Source organism: Prorops nasuta, unplaced genomic scaffold (assembly GCF_024137725.1).
Source record: "Prorops nasuta isolate Cenicafe-Biocafe unplaced genomic scaffold, Cenicafe_Pnas_1.2 PNAS00012, whole genome shotgun sequence".
In the NCBI taxonomy this organism is placed as follows: Eukaryota; Metazoa; Arthropoda; class Insecta; order Hymenoptera; family Bethylidae; genus Prorops; species Prorops nasuta.
Window position 1 is genome coordinate 7,384,200 of NW_027116809.1, and position 22,326 is coordinate 7,406,525.

Sequence of the window (22,326 nt, forward strand, 5' to 3'; positions counted from 1 at the left end):
TCTTTAGCCGCTTCGAAGGTTTTTCCTTCGGTGGCGTCACAACCTGGGGAACTCCCTTCGGAGTCGCCTCGGAAGGCCGTGGTTGGGCGTATACTTTCCCACGCTCGGATCTGCGTTTTGCCGCTATCACCTTACGTGGTACGTTCGTACCCGCTTTCGCCACGTATGGACCGATTGTCTCCCAATGCGGCCCACAGGCAGGGCAGGTGCGCAACGTCTTCCCGGTGCGCCCACACCCCTTACAAAAAGCATCTGTAATTGGCGTAGGACACTCGGAAAACCGATGGCCCTTACCCTTGCAGTTCCAGCATACACGTATGCCGAAATTGCCGGTAGCGCGCGTGGCCACTGGCTCGGAAGGCTTCGCCTTCTTCACCGGTGGTGCCGGAGTCACCTTAGGCGGCAACGGTTGCTTTGCTCCTTTTGGAGGCTTGGCGGTCGCCATCGCTGCGTACGACGGCCGCTTCGTCTCCGGAACAGCTACCGCTGTCTCCCGTTGGGCCTCCCTGGCCCGCTTACGCTCCACTCGGGAGAGCTTGCGGACAGGGGTGCTCAACCCAGGTGCCTCGGCCACCTCGACCGCTGCCACGACTTCGTGGTAGAGGCCTAGGTCCGCTCGGAAGAGAGCAGCCAGCAACTCCACTAGACTACGTCTAGGAAGACCCCGATTGCTCCCCTCCATAGGCGTCGGGGTTACCGAACGCATCCTGCAGCGTCGCTGCATTAATTCGCTGAGTACATGCGTACCCAGCTCCTCATGCCCAGACTCCGCAGGGTGTTTCGCCAACCCCTCGGTAACAGGTGGGCTACCGGCCACCTCGGTAACAGCAACGCAGGTTGCCGCCGGAACGTCAACCTGCGCCACGGGAACAGGTGCGGGATCGGATGCAGGACCCTCTACAGGGCCCGCAGGAGATGGGGATGCCAGAAGGGCATCCTCATCAAAGGAGTCCTGTGCCATAGGCACAGGAGCGACGGGAGCGTCGCGAGCGGCGACAGTCGTAGCCGAGGGCGAGGCGTTCGGGGATGCCATTGTCGAAGGCGGAGAGAGAGAGTGAGGAAGGCTGAGTGAGAGAGACGGAGAGAACAATAGTTTTGCCGGGATACAGGGTAGGATGAGGTGTGAGGCGACTTGCCGGCTCGCGGAACGTTAGCGAGGCGTTATCATCTGTTGCCAAATTTCTGATTCTGCGCTTAATTCGGTAATTATGTTTGGCAACATCTCGATAGCTGGCTAATTGAACTGCTCTGACAGTTAGCCGGTCGGGCTCCGCCAGGCAGCATGGCTCAGCTCAGCCGGTCGACTTGTTTACAAACAAGCGCTCAGCTGTGACTTGCCAAATCAAGAAGCCTTTTCGGTAGCGTTAGATTTTAACACGGGCGAATACAGGGTCTTTTCCTAACAGCGGAGCATAGGAGATTCGTGTTAGTTGACTATAGCACTCGGAATGATCGAATCTGAGAGTGCTGATTGGTCAATATTACGTAGTACCAACAGATAATAAGCCGTTACCAATAGTTGGATACAAAAAATGAGATTCATCCGCTATATTGGTGTGGAGAATGTTTACATGCTGATCGTAGCAGAAAGAGGTGTAAAATAGAAAAATGTCAAATGTTGTCGTTACTAAAGTAAAAATTGAATACTTTGAATGAAAATGAAAAATATTCGTACTTTCCATTCATTATTTTCAATTTTTACTTTAGTAACCTTACCATTTGACATTTCTCCATTTTACACCTCTTTCTGCTAGGGAGTAGCATGTAAACATTCTCCACACCAATATGGCGGATGAATCTCATTTTATGTATCCAACTATTGGTAACAGTCTATTATATGTTGGTACTACGCAATATTGACCAATCAGCGCTCTCAGATTCGATCATTCCGAGTGCTATAGTCAACTAACACGAATCTCCTATGCTCCGCTGTTAGGAAAAGACCCTGTATAATATTAAATTATATTTGCGCCCGTGGTTCTCATCCAATTTTTCGTTAGCTTATGATTGGTTGCTCGAATTCTACGTGAACACGTCAATTCGATCAGGCTATCAATTCTTAACAGAATTTGATCCCTTTTTCAACCAGATGATCTTTTCATGCTTTTTCAGCGTTTCCGAGCCTCCAGAAAATAGTGTGCCACCTATTCCCTGAAAAACTCCAACGCTTCCGGTAACTTCTCGGACTTGTGGATTATTTGTTCGCCGAATAATTAATTTATAATCAGAAACCACGTTGGGCGCCATTTGTAAGGTTATTCCCGTCAGTGTGAGGGGCCACTCACACTACGGGTTTTCCCATTACCTTCGCCCGTCCTTTTCTATCGGTATCAGGGCGCCAGTTGGTCAGTTGGGTGGCCAACAACCCTACGTTATCAATTGGGTCCTTCGACCCCATTCTCTATGCATCTTATACAGCCCTGCGGCCATGCACATGGACGGTAGCGGTAGCCAGGGTCGCTCAGTATGCTAGGTCGTGGAGAGAGGGGAGGGTTCCTTACGGAAGTCCGAGCCTCGCAGAACTACATGCTGAGGGGCATACATTCATCCCTCACCACCTACACCCAGGTGGTGGTGAGGAGTGCGGGAACATGCGGTATCATTTGCCAAGCATAGAGCCTGCCAGGAGCGGACCACCACGGAGGCAATGTTCGCGGCCCGTCCAGCCATAGCGCAAGCCTATGGGATTACGGAGGGCACCGGGACACATTCCAACGGGCTAACTACGCCCCTGCACAACCCACTATGCATTGGCCGGTATCCAGTCGTGACGTACGTGCAGGCTGGCCTATAGCACACGCGTCACGTATGCGAACCGACCCCTGGCTGTCTGAGTGCCGCGTCACGCGCTCACCAGCACGCACGGACACATCAGCACAGTCCCATGGTCGCGTTCCGACTGACTGCTATGGCAGTCTGCGCACGACATTCGCGCAGCCTGCTTGAAGCGCGTAACCAGCGTTCAAGCCAGACTCGATGTTCTATTTCCCCTCCTCGTGGGGAATTATAGACACTGTCATTCCTTTAGGACTCCCCGAGGCCGCTTCTCCTTATCTCAGGTTGCCTGGGTGGTTTGGCATGGCCCTGCCTTACTTCTCAGGACAACCTGGATATCGTTTACTGGAGCGCCGGTCTTTTCATCCGGGCCTCTGCCTGTCAACGGGGTCTATCCTTGACGTTAGCTATAATCCACTCGTGAGCCTATCTCACGAGTCGGTAACGTAGGGATTAATAATATCCACTGTTCGGTAGCTTTCATACTTTTTATTCGGTATCTTGCATACGTAACGGGGAATTTCGTTACATATTCTACATATAAAGAGGGAACTTCCGTTATATAGAAAGCGTCTTAACATCCCTTTTTCTACCTGAATCGTCACAAACAAAGCAATAAAACTGCAACCCCTATCTTTTTTTTCTCGTCCTTTTTAAATATTGGGAAAACCCATCTGCAGCGCAGATGAGTTATCCGCGAGTTTCTATTTTCCCAACTACGTAACATCCTACAAAAATCTCCCCGTGACGCAAGCAAGTTACTCTTAGTCCAGAAAACATCTCTTAGCCTTCCCTACTCCTAGTTCCAAAATCTCCATGACAACGGAGCGACGCTTTCCAAATACCAAGGGCCGTACTCATAAGGCGCGTTCACGGAGCACGCTTTTAGCACTGCCAACGCTACTGCGCATAGAAAAATGATTGAAATGTGTGCGCAGTAGCGTTGATAGCGTCTCTGTGAACGCGTCCATAGACGTGACTCGAACTCGAGTCGAGTTTTTATACTATAGTTTACGTTACATATACTATATATTTTTCCCTGAGTCGAGTTCGAATCGAGCTCGAGTCACGTCTCTGAGTACCAGGGCAAGATTCGATTGGTCCAGAGAAGCGACGCTGGACCCCTTCTTTTCCTCTCAGATAAGGGATGCTCCTTTAAAAACCCTGGACAACCCTTAGACGCTCTCATTGATTTTATCCTCTTCCACTCTTCTTTTTCGTTCATTACGTTTGTTCGTACATACGTTAGTTGTTGCTCCTGTGTTAGAATCTCGTATTCTTAGCTCTGCTTGTAATTTCGTGACGACGAAATTCAATCTTCAGAGAATAAGTCTTGCGCCTTCGAACCGCGGAGTTCAACGAAAGTCAATTACCGAACTTACTATCAGCTAGTAACATTCAACCAGTGTATAAATCATTGTACGAGCAAATAATAAATCAACATAAAACTATCAACAAATCTCATCAATCAGCTACCATCTCGATTCCTATCACGCATAGTGAGAAAGACGGTATCCCGAACCTACAAAATATCAACAAACCTCTTTACCCAAAGAGGGCAAAATCGTGAGTCTACGCCCATGAGAACGCACCCAGAAGGACAAAGAAGATCCAACCAGGGGGGTGTTCGTAAACTACTGGTTAGCTACTGAGAAAAAAAATTCGGTTGGCAGTAGTAATAAACTCCACATGCCATGGTTGGTAACACAGAAAACTGCTGGTGCTGACTGATGAATCGTTCACGATAATTGCTGGCAGTAACAGGTCCACTTGAAGCAGGGTAGGGTTGAAGATTCCGCTACGCTTATTATCCGCGACTGTGTGGCGGCACGAACAAGCAACATGGCGTCGACCAGTGCTGACACAAGAACGAACTTCAACCTTGGATTTTGGGTTGGCAACACTTACATGCACCTAATTTACATATAAGCCATTTAATGTCATCAACTATACCATGCAGATGCACACACAGGAAAAAACAATGTATATATGTAATTGACCTCGCATGTATCACCATGTATATATATAAGGTCCTAATGACCTCTTGTTCTCTCTTTTGTGTAACTTGGGATCTTATCTTAATCCCACACGTGTGAAGAAGACTGATTAGGAATTAATAAAGGAAAAACGCTTAGTGAAATATCGTGTTAAATAAACAATTTATTTCAACCACTTTACAATTTCCTACAACTGTGCGATCGTAGCGACATCTGTTGGATATTTGAATTATCCCACGAGATTTAAAAAGCAATGCAAAAATATTTGATAACTTGTAGTTTCTTTATTATTATATGAAATAAATAATGATTGTTAAATGTATGACACATAGTATATTGGTTATTATTTTACATATACCCTTTCATTCTACGGATTATATAATTTATTATTTCCATTTTGAATGCATTAAATAGTTTTTTTTAGTATTAAACTTAGATAATTAACTTATTGCTATTTTAACAAATTACATTTTGTTAAAAATCGAAAGAAATATACATTAAGCTGTTTAATGTTAATATTTCAAACAGTGAAATGTTTAGTTATTCAGATATGTATTCTTAACATTAGTTAAAATCTTAATACAAAAATTCCTATCGTTAAATAAATTATTATTTAGATTAAAAATATGATATCTTTATGAAACGAATTAAACATTTCTTGTTATATTAACATTTTTTATTATGAAGTTGAGACTGGCAGGCACATGTCGCTGTGCCAGGGCCCAATAGCGAAAAGAGGGTTTTAAAAAGACCTCTGAATTGAAGATTAGTATTAATAAATAATAAAGGAAGGCTTGGAAATAAAATATAAATACCAAAAATTATTGTTATTTTATTTATATATAAAGGTTTAAATATAAATTTGTAATAATTAACCTGAAGCTATCAATAACAGATATCTCCATTATTTAACTGTAAAACCAATAATAAAGCTGTCGTCAAATTAATGAAAAAAATCGTGATAACTTAGTTTTCAACGCTTTAGTCAATGGAAGTGGTAGCAAAGGATAGCAAGACCCCTTTATATATATATATTTTTTTTTAAATGAGAAAGCGTCTGTTTCGCCGTTTTCACCCGAAAACAAAAAGTTAATCCATTCCTAAATTAATGAAAACAATCATGGTAACTCAATTTTTAATGCTTTAACGAATAACAGTAATAGCAAAGGATAGCAAGATCTCCTTCTACGTTTTTTTCTCAAGTGATATTTTACTCACTTGAGAAAAAAGCATAGAAGGAGATCTTGCAATCCTTATCTTTCAAACAAATAGAAAGGCATTACGACGGCCCTACCGCTGGGTATAGTACTATAACTTTCAGTCTGTCGGTGGAATCTTAAATGTAAGATATTATATTAACACGTTCGCGACGTTGTGACCCACCCATGTGTCACCCTTGTTATTGTTTAAGAACTTGCGTGCCCACCGGTGTGGGTCACGAATCCAAATATTCAATAATAAAGCGAAACATAATATAATATAGCGTTTATTCATATTTAATCAGTTAAGTGCGTTGGTCATGTATATACGCGTGAACGATTGATTTTAGTCCGTATGCTGTGAAGGGTATTTAAACCTAAATTCGTCGATGTCGCGAACGTGTTAATCGCAAAAAGTTAGTGTATAGATTTGGAGCTATTTGCTACTTGAAACATTACATAAATACATATTCGACACCAAGAGGTGATACATACGATTGTAGGTATTGAAATAAATAAAATGATTAAAGCTTGAAAAAAAATCTTTATACGAAACTCGGTGATTGACAAATAATTATTACCTAACTAATGTACAGTAGAAGTTTAATTATATTTGAAAAGTTATTATTTTAAATGTTATTACTCGTCATCATTATCCACATTATCCGTGTCATTAATATTTCTTAACAATCTTAACATTAAAGGAGTCGGTTCAAATTCTTTACAATTTGCATTTTGTAATTTGATGCATTGACTTGCTAAGAGTAAAGAATTCACAGTATCGACATGCAATTTATTCCTTAATGCAGTTTTCATTATTTTTTCTTTACTCCACACTCTTTCAGGCTCAGCATTACTATGTGGTATGACTAGTAAATTTAAAACAAAGCTTGCTAAGATACGAAAAGGATACTCTCTAGCATTATCCTCAAAAAAGTAAAGTGAAAACCAAAACTTACTTATTTCAATATTTGGATTCGTTATATCATTAGGCAATGTATAATATATTATTTCTTTATATTGATTTATAATCGAATGTTTATCATTGTAATTCTGAATCATACAATGATTATTTTCTTTGACAATTTGCATAATATTACAATTTTGATCACGAAAATCAGGAGATAAAGTGTTCTCAGGAGATATGCAATGAAGAGTGTCATAATAATTATCCTGAAAATTATTAAATCTCCTTTTCAGTTGCCTGCACAATTCCTGCAAATATTGAAGACAACAAATTTTAATTTCGGCTTTACTATTATTGCCAAAATTTGGAGTGTCGGATAGATTAATGAGTTCATTAACTTCACTACCCAAATTTAACATTTCAAATCCGACAAATTGCTCTTCGTTAAAAGGATCGATATCACTTGGATTATTTTGTACGACGTAACTACGCTGTAAAAACAATCCTGCCATTTCTTTATACAATAAGGTAAGAACTGACTGTATCTTATGAATAATGATATCTTTCCTTTGAAAGAATTTGTTCACCTTATTAATTTTGGGCAAAACAAAATTTAAAAATAATATGTAGCATTTTTGGCTTTCAGATTTGAAAAAGTTTAAAAATATTTCGGCGTTTGGAATCTTCTCATTGTAATGTGCGTCAGTGAAGAACAATTCAAGCACATTCCATTGCTCCAAAATCCTTCCAACACTTGCTTTCATGGACAACCATCGTGTACTGCTTGATCGAAGTATTTTATGAATTTCCGTATCCAAAAAAACCTGAAATTCCACTAAAGTGTGCTGTCTTTTCGGTGAACGACAGAAGAAACCATGTAAACTTGTACAGAATTGTGTGATATCGTCAGGCAATTGTTTAATTGCATTCTCAGCACACAAATGAATGGAATGGCTTGGGCATTTTATAATTGTAATACTTGGATTATCCCTTTGAAATCTTTGTGCCACTGAATTGTTTAATCCCATCGTGCTGTTACAACCATCTGAACCAAACGCAACAATATTTTGTAGCGGAACATTTGATTGTACAAAAGACGCAGTTATGAGATGATAAAGGTAACCAGCACCAGCTTCATGGTTATCATCAAATTTCTTTAGGACTAGCAGAATTTCCCACAATGTACAAATAACCTTTTTTTGTTCAAAATCAAGGTATTGAACTACAATACATGCTGTTTGTACTTGCGAGATATCTGTAGTTTCGTCAAATAAAACAGCAAACTTTGATTTTCTTAAAATGTTGCATAGCTCTGTTTTATACCCTGTTGCTAAGCAACTCTTAATTATTTTTTGTACATTTTTCTGATCTATGTGGAGATTCTGCCAGATTTCTCTGCAATCAACATCGTCATTAATTTTTTTTAAAACAGGAAGTAAATGGTCAGCCAATAAAAAAGCTAAATTATGCTCGGCAAAAATTGCGCAAATGTTCAATTTAGCTTTATCCACTTTTGTCTTTAGAATCTCTCTATCATTTTCCTCAATAATGTCATTTACATTATTATTGGGTTCTAACATCCTGACCCTGTTAAGTTCCCGACGATGTCGAATGCTCCGTGAGTGATCTTTTATTGTTTGTAATCGTGCACCAAATAGGCAATTACAAAAAATACATTTAGTGAGATTAGTAGCATTCAGAACTGGCTGAAGCCAATTTATAAATTCAGGAACATTTTCCCATTCTTTCCTGTACTTTTGTTGGCGATAATTTAACGATCTTTCAATCTCCATTTCTTTTCCAATATTAATTTCCTGCCAGTATCACTAAAAAATAATAAATATACATGTTTGAATGCTAACAAATTATTTTTTTATAATTTGAATATTACATTAAAAAAAGCTAATATAATAAGAAATATTTAATTTGTTTTATAAAAATATCGTATTTTCAATTCAAAGAATAATTTATTTAACTATAGGAATTTTTATATTAAGTTTTTAACTAATGTTAAGAATACATATCTGCATAACCAAACATTTCACTGTTTGAAATATTAACATAATAGATATATTTTTTCCGATTTTTAACAAAATGTAATTTGTAAAAATAACAAAAAGTTATATACTTACCTAAGTTTAATACTAAAAGAAACTATTTAATATATTCAGATTGAAATTAATAATTAATGTAATCTGTAAAATGAGTGGGTATATATAAAATAACAACCAATCTATTTTTCACACATTTATCGTTCTTCATTTATTTCATAAAACAATACACAAAATACAGGTTAACAAATATTTTTGCATTGCTTTTTAAATCTCGTGGGGTAATTCAAATATCCAACAGATGTCGCTACGATCGCATAGTCGCGGATAGTAAGCGTAGCGGAATCTTCAACCCAACCAAGGTTGCCAAGTCCGCCATCTTGAATAGTACTACGCTCTATAGTAAGTGAATTTTGATATAAGGAATGCAGACTGCACAAAGTATACTGCCAGCGGAAATACATCAGTAGCCATCTTAAATGCAGAACGTAATATATCAAATATTATATATAGTATATTCACAGCCTGTCACCGTGAACGGCGTGAACGAAGACAAATGTTAGTATACGGAAAAATAAAGTGTAATAAAGAAATAAGGAGTAGTGATAGCTTTGATCTATCTGACAGCAGAAGTACTTATGGTATAAGTGAATGAATAAAATAAAAATGCTTTTCCTAAATTGATTTTTAAATTTTATAAAATGGTCAAATGTAGCCATTAATTAATTAGATTTGGTAATAAATACAAAAAATGCGTTTTATTATAACAAATGAGTTGAGGTAAAATAAACTCAATGTTTTTATATTAATCTGTTAACAAATGCACTTTTTTTATTTATTATTGAGTCCAATAAGTTAATGGTTATTAAAAAAAAAGTTCCTTGTAATTAAAAAAAAATGAAAAAATTTTAATCTTCACCAAGACTCGCACACGAGCCCACCGCATGATAAACGGCAACCTTACCGCCTGCGCCACAGCGCTCACTTGATGTACCAAGAGCAAAACAGGCTTTTTAAAGACTGACTACAATTCTTTTATTAATTCGTCATAAATGATCAAGAATTAGCTGTAATAAGAAATACATTTATCTACATAGCATTATTGTACTAAATTTATTGTTTTTAATTTGAAGCATACATTTTGCATGAAGATATGATAATTTAAGGGTAACCATTCAGTACTCTATATACACAACTATTTATATGCTCAACTATCATAAATTAATTAAGTAATATTATAATATTTGTTATATGTAGTCGAATAACTATGATAAACGAGCATATGAATAGTTTTGTATTTAGAGTATTGCATGAACACCCTTAAAGTATCGTATCTTCATGTAAAATGTATGCTTCAAATTAAAAACATAATAAATTTAGTGCAATAATGCTGTGGAGATAAATGTATTTATTATCACAGCTAATTCTTGATCGTTTATGACGAGTTAGTGAAAGAATTGTAGTCAGTCTTTAAAAGGCTGTTTTGCTCTTAGTACATCAAGTGAGCGTTGTAGCGTAGGCGGTAAGGTTGCCGTTTGTCATGCGGTGGGCTCGTGTTCGAGTCTTGGTGAAGTTTAAAATTTTTTCATTTTTTTTTTCATTACAAGGAATTTTTTTTTTAATAACCATTAATTTATTGGACTCAATAATAAATAAAAAAATGCATTTGTTAACAGATTAATATAAAAACATTGAGTTTATTTTACCTCAACTCATTTGTTATAATAAAACGCATTTTCTGTATTTATTACCAAATCTAATTAATTAATGGCTACATTTGACCATTTTATCAATATTAAAAATCAATTTAGGAAAAGCATTTTTATTTGCTTTGAGTTTTTAGGTAAACGCAGCACCACTTCACTCGGATGACACGTAAAAATGTCACGGTTAGCGGTAGTCGCTCTTCTTCTGACGCCAATGTTGCCTGAAGTCCAAATCACACCTATGCTCTCCAGGCATAGTTGTGTTTGTACCGCTTCCCTTTAAATTTTCTATACTGCTGCTGGCTAGCGCTTATCTTCATTTTTGTTGCTAAAAGCTTGATTCTGGCATCACTGCCGTGTGGAACTATTAGTTTGCTAATAAAAGCAGAGGCTTAATTTTAAGAGATTGCAACATATAGTAATTAATATAGATACAATTGTAAAAAGAAAACAAAAATTTTATTTTACATATATTAACTTTAAATAAAATCCCACAAAGTACTATAAAACATCTTAAATTTTATATTATATATCTATTCTGTCATTTTCTTTATTTATTATTGCATTTACCTAAATTGCTGACTCATTTATTTTAATATCTGTCTCAGTTAACACAGTTTGATCCTCATCAGCGATGACACAGAAATAACATTATGGTGAATCTATTCTTTTTGTTTTAATGTTCAATCCACATAGCTCCATTCTCAGCATTGACATAGTAAACACTTTACAATAATTTAATCTGAAACAAAATCCCAAAAAGTACTATATAAAATCTTACATTTGAAATTACAAATGTAATCTGTCAGCTTCTTTATTTGTATCGTATTTACCCAATGTGTTGACTTGTTTATTTTAATATTCATTTCAATTAACACAGTTTGATCCTCAGTGATGACACAGTAACCATAATATGGTGAATCTATTCCTTTCATTTTAATGTTCAATCCACATAGCTCCATCCTCAGTAGTGACATAGTAAACACATTACTATAATTTAATCTGAAATAAAATCCCAGAAAGTACTATAAAATATCTTACATTTTATATTATATATCTAATTTGTCAGCTTCTTTATTTATTATTGTATTTACCCAGTTTTTTCACTCATTTATTTTATTATCCGTCTCAATTAACATAGTTTGAATCTCAACGATGACACAATAACCACATTATGTTTAGTCTATTCCTTTATTTTAATTTTGAAAATCCGCATAGCTCCATCCTCAGCACAGTGACATAGTAAACACATTACTATAATTTAATCTGAAATAAAATCCCACAAAGTACCACAAAATATTTATATCTTATATTTTATATTATAAAATTTATTGTTATACTTATCTAAAATGTTCAGTCCTTTATATACTTTTAAAAATTATTTTTATGTACATTTTACAAATTTCGTCACTTTATTTATTCACTTATACCATCAGTATATCAGCTGTCAGTAAGATTAAAACTGTCACTATATTTCTTTATAACTTGCGGTATGTATATTGTATGTACGATACAATAATACTAACATTTGTCTTGGCTCACGGACCATGCATTATGTATTTTGAAATTAGTAATTAGAAATATCTATATTGCGGTCCCTCTACAGTCTCTACCCTCTGACGTATTTCCGCCGACCAGTAGTATCAGCAGCGACTATAGCGTAGTACCCAAAATAGTACTACGCTATAGGATATGTCGCTTTTGGGTACTACGGTAGTACCGAAAGTACTACACTTGGCAACCTTGAACCCAACCCTGACTTGAAGCGATAGTCAACATATATTATAACGCGGGAATTTTTAAATATTATCTTTTCTAAGATATCAATTTATATATGATATATGATCATTACTTAAGAATTATTATGAATTTATACATACAAATATATAATAATCGAATATTTTCTTAATAAATAATATAGATGAAGGAAAAAATTATATAAAGGCATATAATGATACTAAAGCTATAACTATAAAATTCAAAAAGGGCAAGAAGTTTAGAGCAATATAAACTTAGACTAATGTTTAGCCTGAGGAGGCTGAGGATTATAGCACTGATGACAAGAAGGATAAAACTATATATTCTTATACTCATCAAGTATAAAGAAATATTGAAAACTAGTAAAATATGCAAACGTGCCTGAGAGCATAAAAACAGAAAATAATTTAAATCCAGAGCAGCATCAAAAATCTAGTCAATCTTAAAGAAACCAATGTAATGTATTTTTAATATTTATAACAAAATGATATAATTTACTCGTAGAAAAGTACTTTATCAGATGATAATAATGAGAATATGTTACTGCGCAACAACTGTGGGCATGTATTAGAACATAAATTTTGAATTAGGGAAATGGATATTTGTCTAATATATCTAACAAATATTTTGGCTACTGCAAAGTTACATACAAGTTATTTCCACTCTTTCCGTACATCTATATATTATTATCTAAAATATCGATTTTGAAACGGTTTATTACAAGCTATCAAAAATATAAATTAATTGTTTAGAATAATATATATATATATATATATATATATTATAATAATGGATCAACTTGAATACTTTTTATTCTTTGAATCATCCTCCAGTAGTTCTAGTGATGAAGAATTAGAAGATACTTTATGCGTAATTGAAGAAAAACATGAAGTTCCGAAAATAAGAAATTATTTTGATTCTGTCATATTAGCTTATGATAATTTGCAATTTCAACAACATTACAGGTTAGCAATATTTAATAATGTGATGTATAAGTATATATTCTTATAGAAGTGTTTATTTAAACTATTGTAGATTAAGTCGCAACGCACTCGATTTCTTATTGCGATTTGTCGGACCAAAAATAAATAAACAAATAATGCAAGGGAGAGAAACAGTCGATCCAGTAAAGCAGGTTTTAATAGGAATTTATATATTGGCAACACCAGATAGTTACCGTTCAGTCAGTGAAAAATTTGGCATGGCACGCTCAACTGCCTGGAAATGTCTTAACAGATTCGTAAAAGCTGTTTATAGTATACGCAATCAATTTATTAGATGGCCATCAGAGGTTGAAGTTCGAAAAACATTCGAAAATGTATACAGGAAACATAAATTCCCTAAGGTCCTGGGTGCTATTGATGGGACGCACATCTATATTGCAAAACCTAAAGAACACGCAGATGATTACATAAACAGAAAACAAAGGCATTCTATACAATTACAAGTAATGCAATATAGCATATTATCATTTGCTTATATACTAATATATAGAATTTAATAATAATGTATATTTTATATATTAGGTAATATGTAAAGATGATTTGACCTTTATCCATGCTTTTGCTGGAATGCCTGGGAGTGTGCATGACATGCGAGTGTTTAAATATTCGGGGGTACAACAACTTTGTACAGAAGTCAATTTTCCTGAAAATATTCACCTACTGGGAGATGCAGCCTACATTAATCAGAAACATATAATGGTACCTTTCATAAATAATGGCCATTTAACCAGACAGCAAAAAATATATAATATTCATTTATCATCTGCTCGATTAATGGTTGAAAGATCCATCGGACTGTTAAGGCCATGACACACGAAAAAACTTAAAGACGTAAGACTTAACATTTAAGGGAAGCAACCAATCACAGTTTACAATTTTCGTTGGACATATTTTTTTGGAAACTTAAAAGAATACAGGCAAATAAAGTCGACAAGGTTGAAAGTTTATCATTAGATCTTAAGGTCAGCCAATAATAATTAAGCTGTCCATATATTCAACCAATAGTTAAAATTTAAAAGCAAATCGTAGCATTAGTAAGTTTTATCGATAAAGTTGGTACACCTACAGCTAAATACTTGTTCCTTTTTTACGTCGTTTGCTTCATTTTCCTCTTTGATTTGATTAATTTGAATCATGTGAATTATCTTATTATAATAAATAAAAGAATATATACGGCATGTAAAAATTTAATAAATGTGATAAAAATTTGTAAGCATAATGATTTGAAATGGATAAATATAACAAAAAGTTTATGAACAATATTTACATGGTTGAAAGATGCGATGAAGAGTTGGAAGAAGAATATGTTTACAACGATACTGATTCCAATGAAAAGGGATTTGATGAATTACTTATAGATTATGTAAGAAGTTATCCTCACCTGTATAACAGAGAATTAAAAGATTACAAAGATATTATTATGAAAGAAAACTCATGGATTGAAATTTCCAAAGCTGTAAACTCATCAGGTAAAACACAAATGATAAATACTTATTAAATAGGAAACTTATTTTAAATGATTTTTCATTATGTACATAGTTGATGACTGCAAAAATCGGTGGCTGAGGCTACGTGAGAGATTTACGAAAGAAAAACGTCTACAACAAATAGAAACAAAAAGTGGTAGTGAGGCCACTCATCGTTCTAAGTTTCAATATTATTCTAATATGCAGTTTCTTGATAAATTTATAAAACGAAGACAGTGAGTATATACAATTTCACTTATTATATATCAAAACATGAAGTAATAATATATATATATATATATATATTAAAGGTAATCATTTATTTCTCTAGATCGTACTCTAATTTATCAAGTCAAAATGCAAGAAGGATTCCATTAAAATCCATAAATACTATGAGCAATAATAGCCTTAACAGAAATAGCAGTGTTGTTAATTGTCACAGTGATTACACAGCTGAAAGTTCATCGACCATTGTTTGAAAGTTGATTGGGCGATATCCGCAAGGAGGTCTAGGAAGGAAGGCTCCAGGGTGACAAAAACAACGCCCAGGAAATCTGGTAAAATCAGTTTATTTGGGTTGAAAAAAAAAATACAAAAGAATCAAAAAGTGCTCCAAAGGAGGCTGAGCCGCAAATTGATAATCCACCCAAAGTTACAACTACGAAATCCCAACCCTGTGGTCCCCAGGTCCCCGGACAGGATTCCCCGTACCTGAGACTCCCAGGCAACGAAGATAGAGAGAAAGGAAGACGATTTCTTGGAGCCCAAGAAATCGACAATGGAGCAGAAATGCGTACTAAGAGACTTAGTGGCGTCGCAGGAAGGGAGGACTGGCTAAGCTGCTGAGAAGAAAAGACAGAGTCTAGAGTCTAGACCGTTTAAATTGAGCCGCGCTTATCACGGAACTCTTGGGTATTGATATGTACAACTGACCCAAATAATAACAGCGAGAGAGAGTTCTACGCCGTGGGCCACCTATCGGCCTCTGTTGGAGGTAGGATCAAGAGAGACAGAGTGTGAGCGGGAGCGAGATGGCCTGAGAGTCCCAGACCGCTCGTACCTACACTCCGATCTCCAACAAATCCTCCCCCGCATTGACGTTCCTACGTCAATTCAGATGAATCTCGCAGATGTTGGAAATAAACTAAACTTATGTTCTAAAATTTGGAATGGTGAAACACCGTAAATAAAGACCATGGTGGAAAAGAAAAAGAGAAGAAAAAAAAAAACCTTTGAGCGAAGCTACGAATGTCCACCAATGGTCGCAGGCTAACTCATTTCTTAATGATGAGTTTGGCAGTTTTCAGCTCTAACGCTGGAGTCCAACGCAAGAGCAATTTTCCTTGAGGATCCCAAGACTTCCACTGCCGATATTTCAAGACCGCATGCAATGGTATACGGTGTGTGAGCCCGAACGCCAAGACGGTAACTTATTTTGCTGTACGCTCCAGCTCCTTTGCGGTAGAATCATACAGGATTCCATTCTCCCAACTGCTCGCGTATAAAACAGCTAAATCAATTGCTGGTGCTGGTGTACGAGAAGGTCCCGCTATGGGTTCCATGACCACGTCAGTTGATTCTGGTTCAGGTGGACAAGGCGGATCCAAAGTGACCTGCATCCTGGAGTCCTCTTCTTCCTTCGTCGACGCAAGCAAATCCGGAAGTTCAAGCAGAGAATCAACACAAGGAGCATCGTCCGAAAGACTCAAGTCACTGAAGGAAAGGTCCAGTACATCGGACGCGTTGGCTTCTTCGCCCCAAACTTCACTTAAGAACATTTCGACGTTGCCGACTAAATTAGGTACCTTGTCACTAGCCATGATTAAGGAGTACTGATTTAATAAGTAAAGCGTCAAGGTGATGAGATGTACGAGTCGGCAGATCAGAAGCCGTTGGGATTGTTTGTCAATATTTGTATTTATCCCGGGATCCTACACAGCTGGGTTAGGCTGCGTTGAATCTGTTTATTCGCTGTTTGAACCACAGCTACTCTTGCTACTGAGTCTGAACCGATTATTAAACGAATAATTCGGCCTAAGTTCCATTTGCAAGGTGGAGCGTTTGGAGTCTTAATTATAACGATGTCACCCTCACGAAAATCGTTATTTTTGATTTGCTATTTTGGACGAGATTGTAATGATTGCAGATATTCGCCCGACCATTTTTGCCAAAAGAGCTCGGTAATCCGAGTGATTGTCTGCCATCGATTTAGAGTAGATTCCTTTAAATCTAGAACGGACATTTCGGGTGGAGCGAGTAAAGAGCGACCAACCAAGAAATGCCCTGGCGTTAGACATTCTAAACTTTCAATGTCATCGCGTAAACGAGAAAGAGGTCTGGAGTTTAGACAGGCTTCAATACGACAAATTAGTGTGGTCATTTCCTCGAACGTAGGAAGAAAAGTCCCAAGAACACGCTTTAGATGATGTTTTACGCTTCGTACCCCGCTCTCCCACAGTCCACCCCAATGAGGAGTGGCCACGGGAATAAATTTCCATTCTATTTCGCGTATAGGTTCAAAATCTATAGATTGCACATGTTTCAGAGAGCCTTGGAATGCAAGTTTCAATTCCTTATTTGCTCCTTGAAAATTTAACCCGTTATCAGAGTAAATCACCGCGGGTTTACCACGACGTGAAGTAAAACGAGCTAGAGCTGCCAAAAATGCATCCGTATCATATTTGGAGACAAGCTCAAGATGGATGGCACGAGTAGCCATGCATACAAAAACAGCTATATAACACTTAACTGATTTCGAGTTTCGGCCTTGATGCAGTTTTACAAGGAAGGGCCCGGCGTAATCAATGCCAGTATGTTCAAACGGATGGCTACGGTTTACTCGAGCAGTAGGCAAAGATCCCATGAATTGTGTTCCTAGCTTGGCACGCTGACGAACGCAAGTGACACACCTATGTATTATGCTTTTCTCAGCGTTTTGTGCATTGATCACCCAATACTTTTGCCGCAATACTGTTAACGTAAGCTGTAGGCCACCGTGCAAGGTCGTGATATGTATATGTCGAATGAGCAGCTCGGTTAAATAATTAGTTGGCAAAATAATGGGATGCTTTTGGTTGTCTGACAAAAATGAGTGTTGCAGACGCCCACCTACTCGTAGAATTCTTTGCGCATCTAAAAATGGTGCAAGAGAAAGTAATCGAGAACTTGACGGAACTGACTTTTTGCCTTGCAACGTCAATATATCGTTTAAGAAAGCAGCAGCTTGAATTATTTTCACAACACGCAGTGTTGCAGTGCGTAGCTCGAGAGCTGACAAGTGAGCGTGTTGACAAACATTTTTTCTACGCGCTCGATCTATAAATCGCAACACGTAGCTAACAACACGGATTAGTTTTGTCCACGACGAATAGTTATGAAGAAATGACGGTAAATCGCGTATGACATGATTTGTATATATCGAGGAGGTCTTTATTTCCTCGTTGGTTTCAAACATTAAAGGAGAATTTTCCGATGACGTTTCCCGAATTATAGAGGGTCCTTCCCACCAAAGCGTACAATGTATTAATTGGCTTGGATTAATCCCTCGCGAGTTGAGATCTGCAGGATTGGACTTAGTATTGACATAAGACCAATGAGCCTCTGGTAGACTTGACTGTATATATTCGACTCGGTTGGCTACAAAAACTTTCCATTTTGACGAATGTTGTGCAATCCAAGCCAGCACGATTTGTGAATCAGAAAAACAAAAAATGTCATGCACTGAACGTTTAAGTGATGACTTGATATGAAGCATTAGTTTAGTCAAATAAGCAGCGGCGACTAGTTCAAGACGAGCAATGCTAATTGCTTTAAGAGGGGCCACTTTGGCTTTTGCCATTACGAGGCTGACTGAGGTTTGACTATCACTATTGGTGAATTTGGCATACACCACAGCACTATAGGATACATTTGAAGCATCACAGAACCCATAGAGTTCTAATTTATCTGCTGCACTAAGTTGACCATTCCAGCGCGGGATATTGATTTTTGTTAATTCGCACATTTGCGAGTAATAAGACATCCATTTGGATTGGATAGGCTCGGGAACCTCGTCATCCCAATTAAGTTTGAGCAACCATGTGGATTGCATTATTTGCTTTAACACAATGGTGAACGGTGAGATCCAGCCTAAAGGATCGTAAATCTTCGCGTTTTCCGAGAGTAACATGCGCTTTGTTAACTTAGTGATGGAAGAAGGCGAGATTATAAACTGAAATGAATCAGAGCTGGTATTCCAAGATATGCCCAGCACTTTGCTAGTTTCGTTAAAATTTTCGCTATTAAAATTAAGATTAGCGTTACTAGAATCATTAGGAATTTCTTGGAGAGCTGTGCTTGCTGAATTGAAGGCCCATTTACTGAGCTCAAATTTACCTTTATCCAACAACTGAACTAATTGAGATTGAATATCGCGTAAATCTGCAAGGTTGTTAGCTCCAAAAAGAATGTCATCGACATAGATTGATTGAAGTAAGATGGACTTCGCGTCTGGGAAGTCATCACCATGTTGATTTGCGAGTTCCTGCACTACCCGTGAAGCTAAAAACGGTGCAGGTCCGGTACCGTATGTGACTGTGTTCAATTGATATGCTTGAGTATTACCAGAATCATCTTTCCAAATTATAGATTGGAATTTTCTGTCTTCCGGACGAATTAGAATTTGGCGGAACATTTTAACAATATCTGTTATACCAACAAAACGAAAATCACGCCAATTCATAAGAATGGCTGTTATATCTTTTTGTAGTTTTGGCCCTACTAAGAGTATGTCGTTGAGTGATAGACCACTCTTAGTTTTAGCGGACGCGTTAAATACGACACGTATTTTCTGCTTTCCATTTTCGAGCTTAAATACTGCGTGATGAGGCAGGTAAACCAAGGAGTCTGTGTCAATCGCGTTTGTTGTGACCTTCTCCATATGTCCTAGCTGCTCGTATTCTCTAATGAATTTAGCATAGCTTTCGGACTGCTCAGGAGATTTGTTAATACGACAGAGAACTCGCTTTAAAGCTGATTCGGCGATGCTGCGAGAGGCTCCCAGTGCCGATTTGGAGAACTCTGTCTTGAAAGGCAATGCAACCTGATAGCGGCCTGATGGTAATTGAGTAACGTTACTCGCGAAAATGTCCTCGCATAATTGATCTTCAGGGGTCAAACTATAGGTGCTAGGAACTTCTTCAATCTCCCAAAAATCTCGAAGTGTTTTATCGAAGTCACAACAATGAAGAACGTTTACTGTTGCAGTATGCATGTGCGACGCAAGTGTACCATACACAATCCAGCCAAATAACGAATCTTGTGCTATCAGTGCACGGTTCGATGAATGAATTATTTGATTCAGTAAAAGCTGAGGGCAATAATCTGCACCTATTAAAATATCAATTGGATTTTTAACAGAAGCATATTCGTCCGCGAGGTCCAGAGAACCTAATTGAGGGAATTCAAGAGGTGAATACGACCGAGGACTATAATTCGTGATTTTTGGTAAAATTAATGCCGTCACCTTGAGTGAGGCCTGATCGTGTTTGACTGACTGTAAGATGAGATCAGCTTTGCTCGAGACGTTACGTACCGCACCTCCTGTGACTCCGTAAATCGTTGCATTAACTTTGCGGCGTGTAACTCTTAATAACTGGGCTAGATTTTCCGTCATGAACGATGTTTGTGAGCCCGGGTCGACTAAGCCTCTAATCATAATTTGACGGCCATTTGGTGCTGTAGCGCGTGCGAGAAAAGTAGCAAGGAGTGTCGTGCGTTCGTCCATGGCACTCACATGAGCAACAACAGAAGTCGAAGACTGATCAATGGTTTGAAGACTCGTGGGTGAAGCAGCTTGAGATGAATTACGTTGAGGCGTCGGATTAGCTTGTTTCTCAAAATGCAAAAGCGTATGATGTGCCTTGGAACATTTTTTACACCGAGAATTACTTCGGCAAGATGATATCGAATGTCCAGGTCTCAAGCAATTGATACAAAGTGAGTTATTTTGCGCTGCTTTATATCTGGCTTGAGGGTTCAAGGCAATAAAGCTGTTGCATTGATAGAGAGGATGATCCGCGTCGCAATAAAAGCATTTTGGTTTATCCACGATTGCGTTGAGTGATTTCAACGACTTAGGACGAGAAGTTTTATCAGTAGTTTGTTTACTACCTTTGAATTTATTACTAATAGATTCGAGCATATTAATCTGCTCGGTGATGAACTCTAAAAACTGAGTGAAAGAAGGATATTTCAATACACGTCTTATTTCCTTCTCCCATTCCACAGTGATAACTTGATCCAGCTTGTTTGAGAGGATGTGGACCAATATGGCACTCCAACCATCAACTGGATATCCTAATGTCCTCAGCGAGTCTAGCGCAACTATAGTTGTATCGCGTAGTGTTTTCATGGACATGAGATTGTCAGCGAAGACTTTCGGAATGAGCGTTAGTTTGCTAAGAAGGTTGGAGGTAATAATTCGTTCATTTGTATACCTAGTCACTAATGCATTCCATGCTGTTAAGTAACTATCGTTACTGGCGGCTAAGGATCGAATTACTGAGCTAGCTTCTCCTTGAAGACATGCCTTTAAATAATGAAACTTTTGAACACCTGGTAATGTCGAATTATCGTGAATCATTGATTTGAAAGAGTCATAGAAGGTTGACCACTCAGAATAGTCACCACTAAATTTGGGTAAATCTAACTTAGGAAGTTTCAACGAGGGAGCATGGGTCCGCCCTGCAGTGACAGGAGCGACTTGCTCATCGCTCAAATTCTCGATTTGCTCTAAAATGTATTCTTCCGCAGTCAAATACGCCGTCATAGCTCGCTCATAAGTATTCTGCGTCGTATAATTAAACTGTTGCAAATCCTTTTCCGATAAATGATTAGTGATCGTCACATGATTCGTTTGTATTTTCGCGAGAATTTCCTTGGCACTAGCCAGACGACCATTTAAATAAGGGACGGTAAAATTACCTATACCACGCTTTTTGGTGTTGACCAGTAGCCGTTCTAATTCTGAGCAATAAAGACTAACGTGACCTGCGCACATGAGTATTTCCTCCTGCGTTACCATTTTGCCACCAGAGACACTCCCCCAGTCACCTCGAAGAATCACCAATCAAAATTCAACTCAATTGAATATGTACCGGTTATATCCGGCTCGAAGGACCAGAAATTTGTTTGAAAGTTGATTGGGCGATATCCGCAAGGAGGTCTAGGAAGGAAGGCTCCAGGGTGACAAAAACAACGCCCAGGAAATCTGGTAAAATCAGTTTATTTGGGTTGAAAAAAAAATACAAAAGAATCAAAAAGTGCTCCAAAGGAGGCTGAGCCGCAAATTGATAATCCACCCAAAGTTACAACTACGAAATCCCAACCCTGTGGTCCCCAGGTCCCCGGACAGGATTCCCCGTACCTGAGACTCCCAGGCAACGAAGATAGAGAGAAAGGAAGACGATTTCTTGGAGCCCAAG

The 22,326-nt window shown here is 37.8% G+C and overlaps 2 protein-coding genes across 2 annotated transcripts; both read right to left on the reverse strand.

Annotated features, from left to right (window-relative positions):
* Positions 1-6,610: 6,610 nt before the first annotated feature.
* On the reverse strand, positions 6,611-8,941 carry LOC136777910 (uncharacterized). The gene is made up of 3 exons (XM_066734490.1): positions 8,899-8,941; positions 8,770-8,780; positions 6,611-8,692 (listed from the first exon to the last, which is right to left on the reverse strand). The coding sequence occupies exons 1-3, from the start codon at positions 8,939-8,941 to the stop codon at positions 6,611-6,613; spliced, it is 2,136 nt and encodes a 711-aa protein (XP_066590587.1).
* A 7,840-nt stretch (positions 8,942-16,781) lies between these two features.
* On the reverse strand, positions 16,782-21,926 carry LOC136777911 (uncharacterized). Its single transcript, XM_066734491.1, has 2 exons — positions 17,136-21,926; positions 16,782-16,979 (listed from the first exon to the last, which is right to left on the reverse strand). Exons 1-2 carry the CDS (start codon positions 21,924-21,926, stop codon positions 16,782-16,784), a joined length of 4,989 nt encoding a protein of 1,662 aa, XP_066590588.1.
* Positions 21,927-22,326: the final 400 nt, after the last annotated feature.

What these genes read in the sequence shown, in the direction of transcription:
- LOC136777910 (XM_066734490.1), bottom strand. Translation starts at nt 8,941, where the DNA reads ATGTTAATATTTCAAACAGTGAAATGTTTGGTTATGCAGATAT.
- LOC136777911 (XM_066734491.1), bottom strand. Translation starts at nt 21,926, where the DNA reads ATGGTAACGCAGGAGGAAATACTCATGTGCGCAGGTCACGTTAGTCTT. An exon ending in TAACGCCAGGGCATTTCTTG is followed by an intron (nt 16,980 to 17,135) that starts GTTGGTCGCTCT and finishes CGTCCAAAATAG; the next exon opens with CAAATCAAAAATAACGATTT.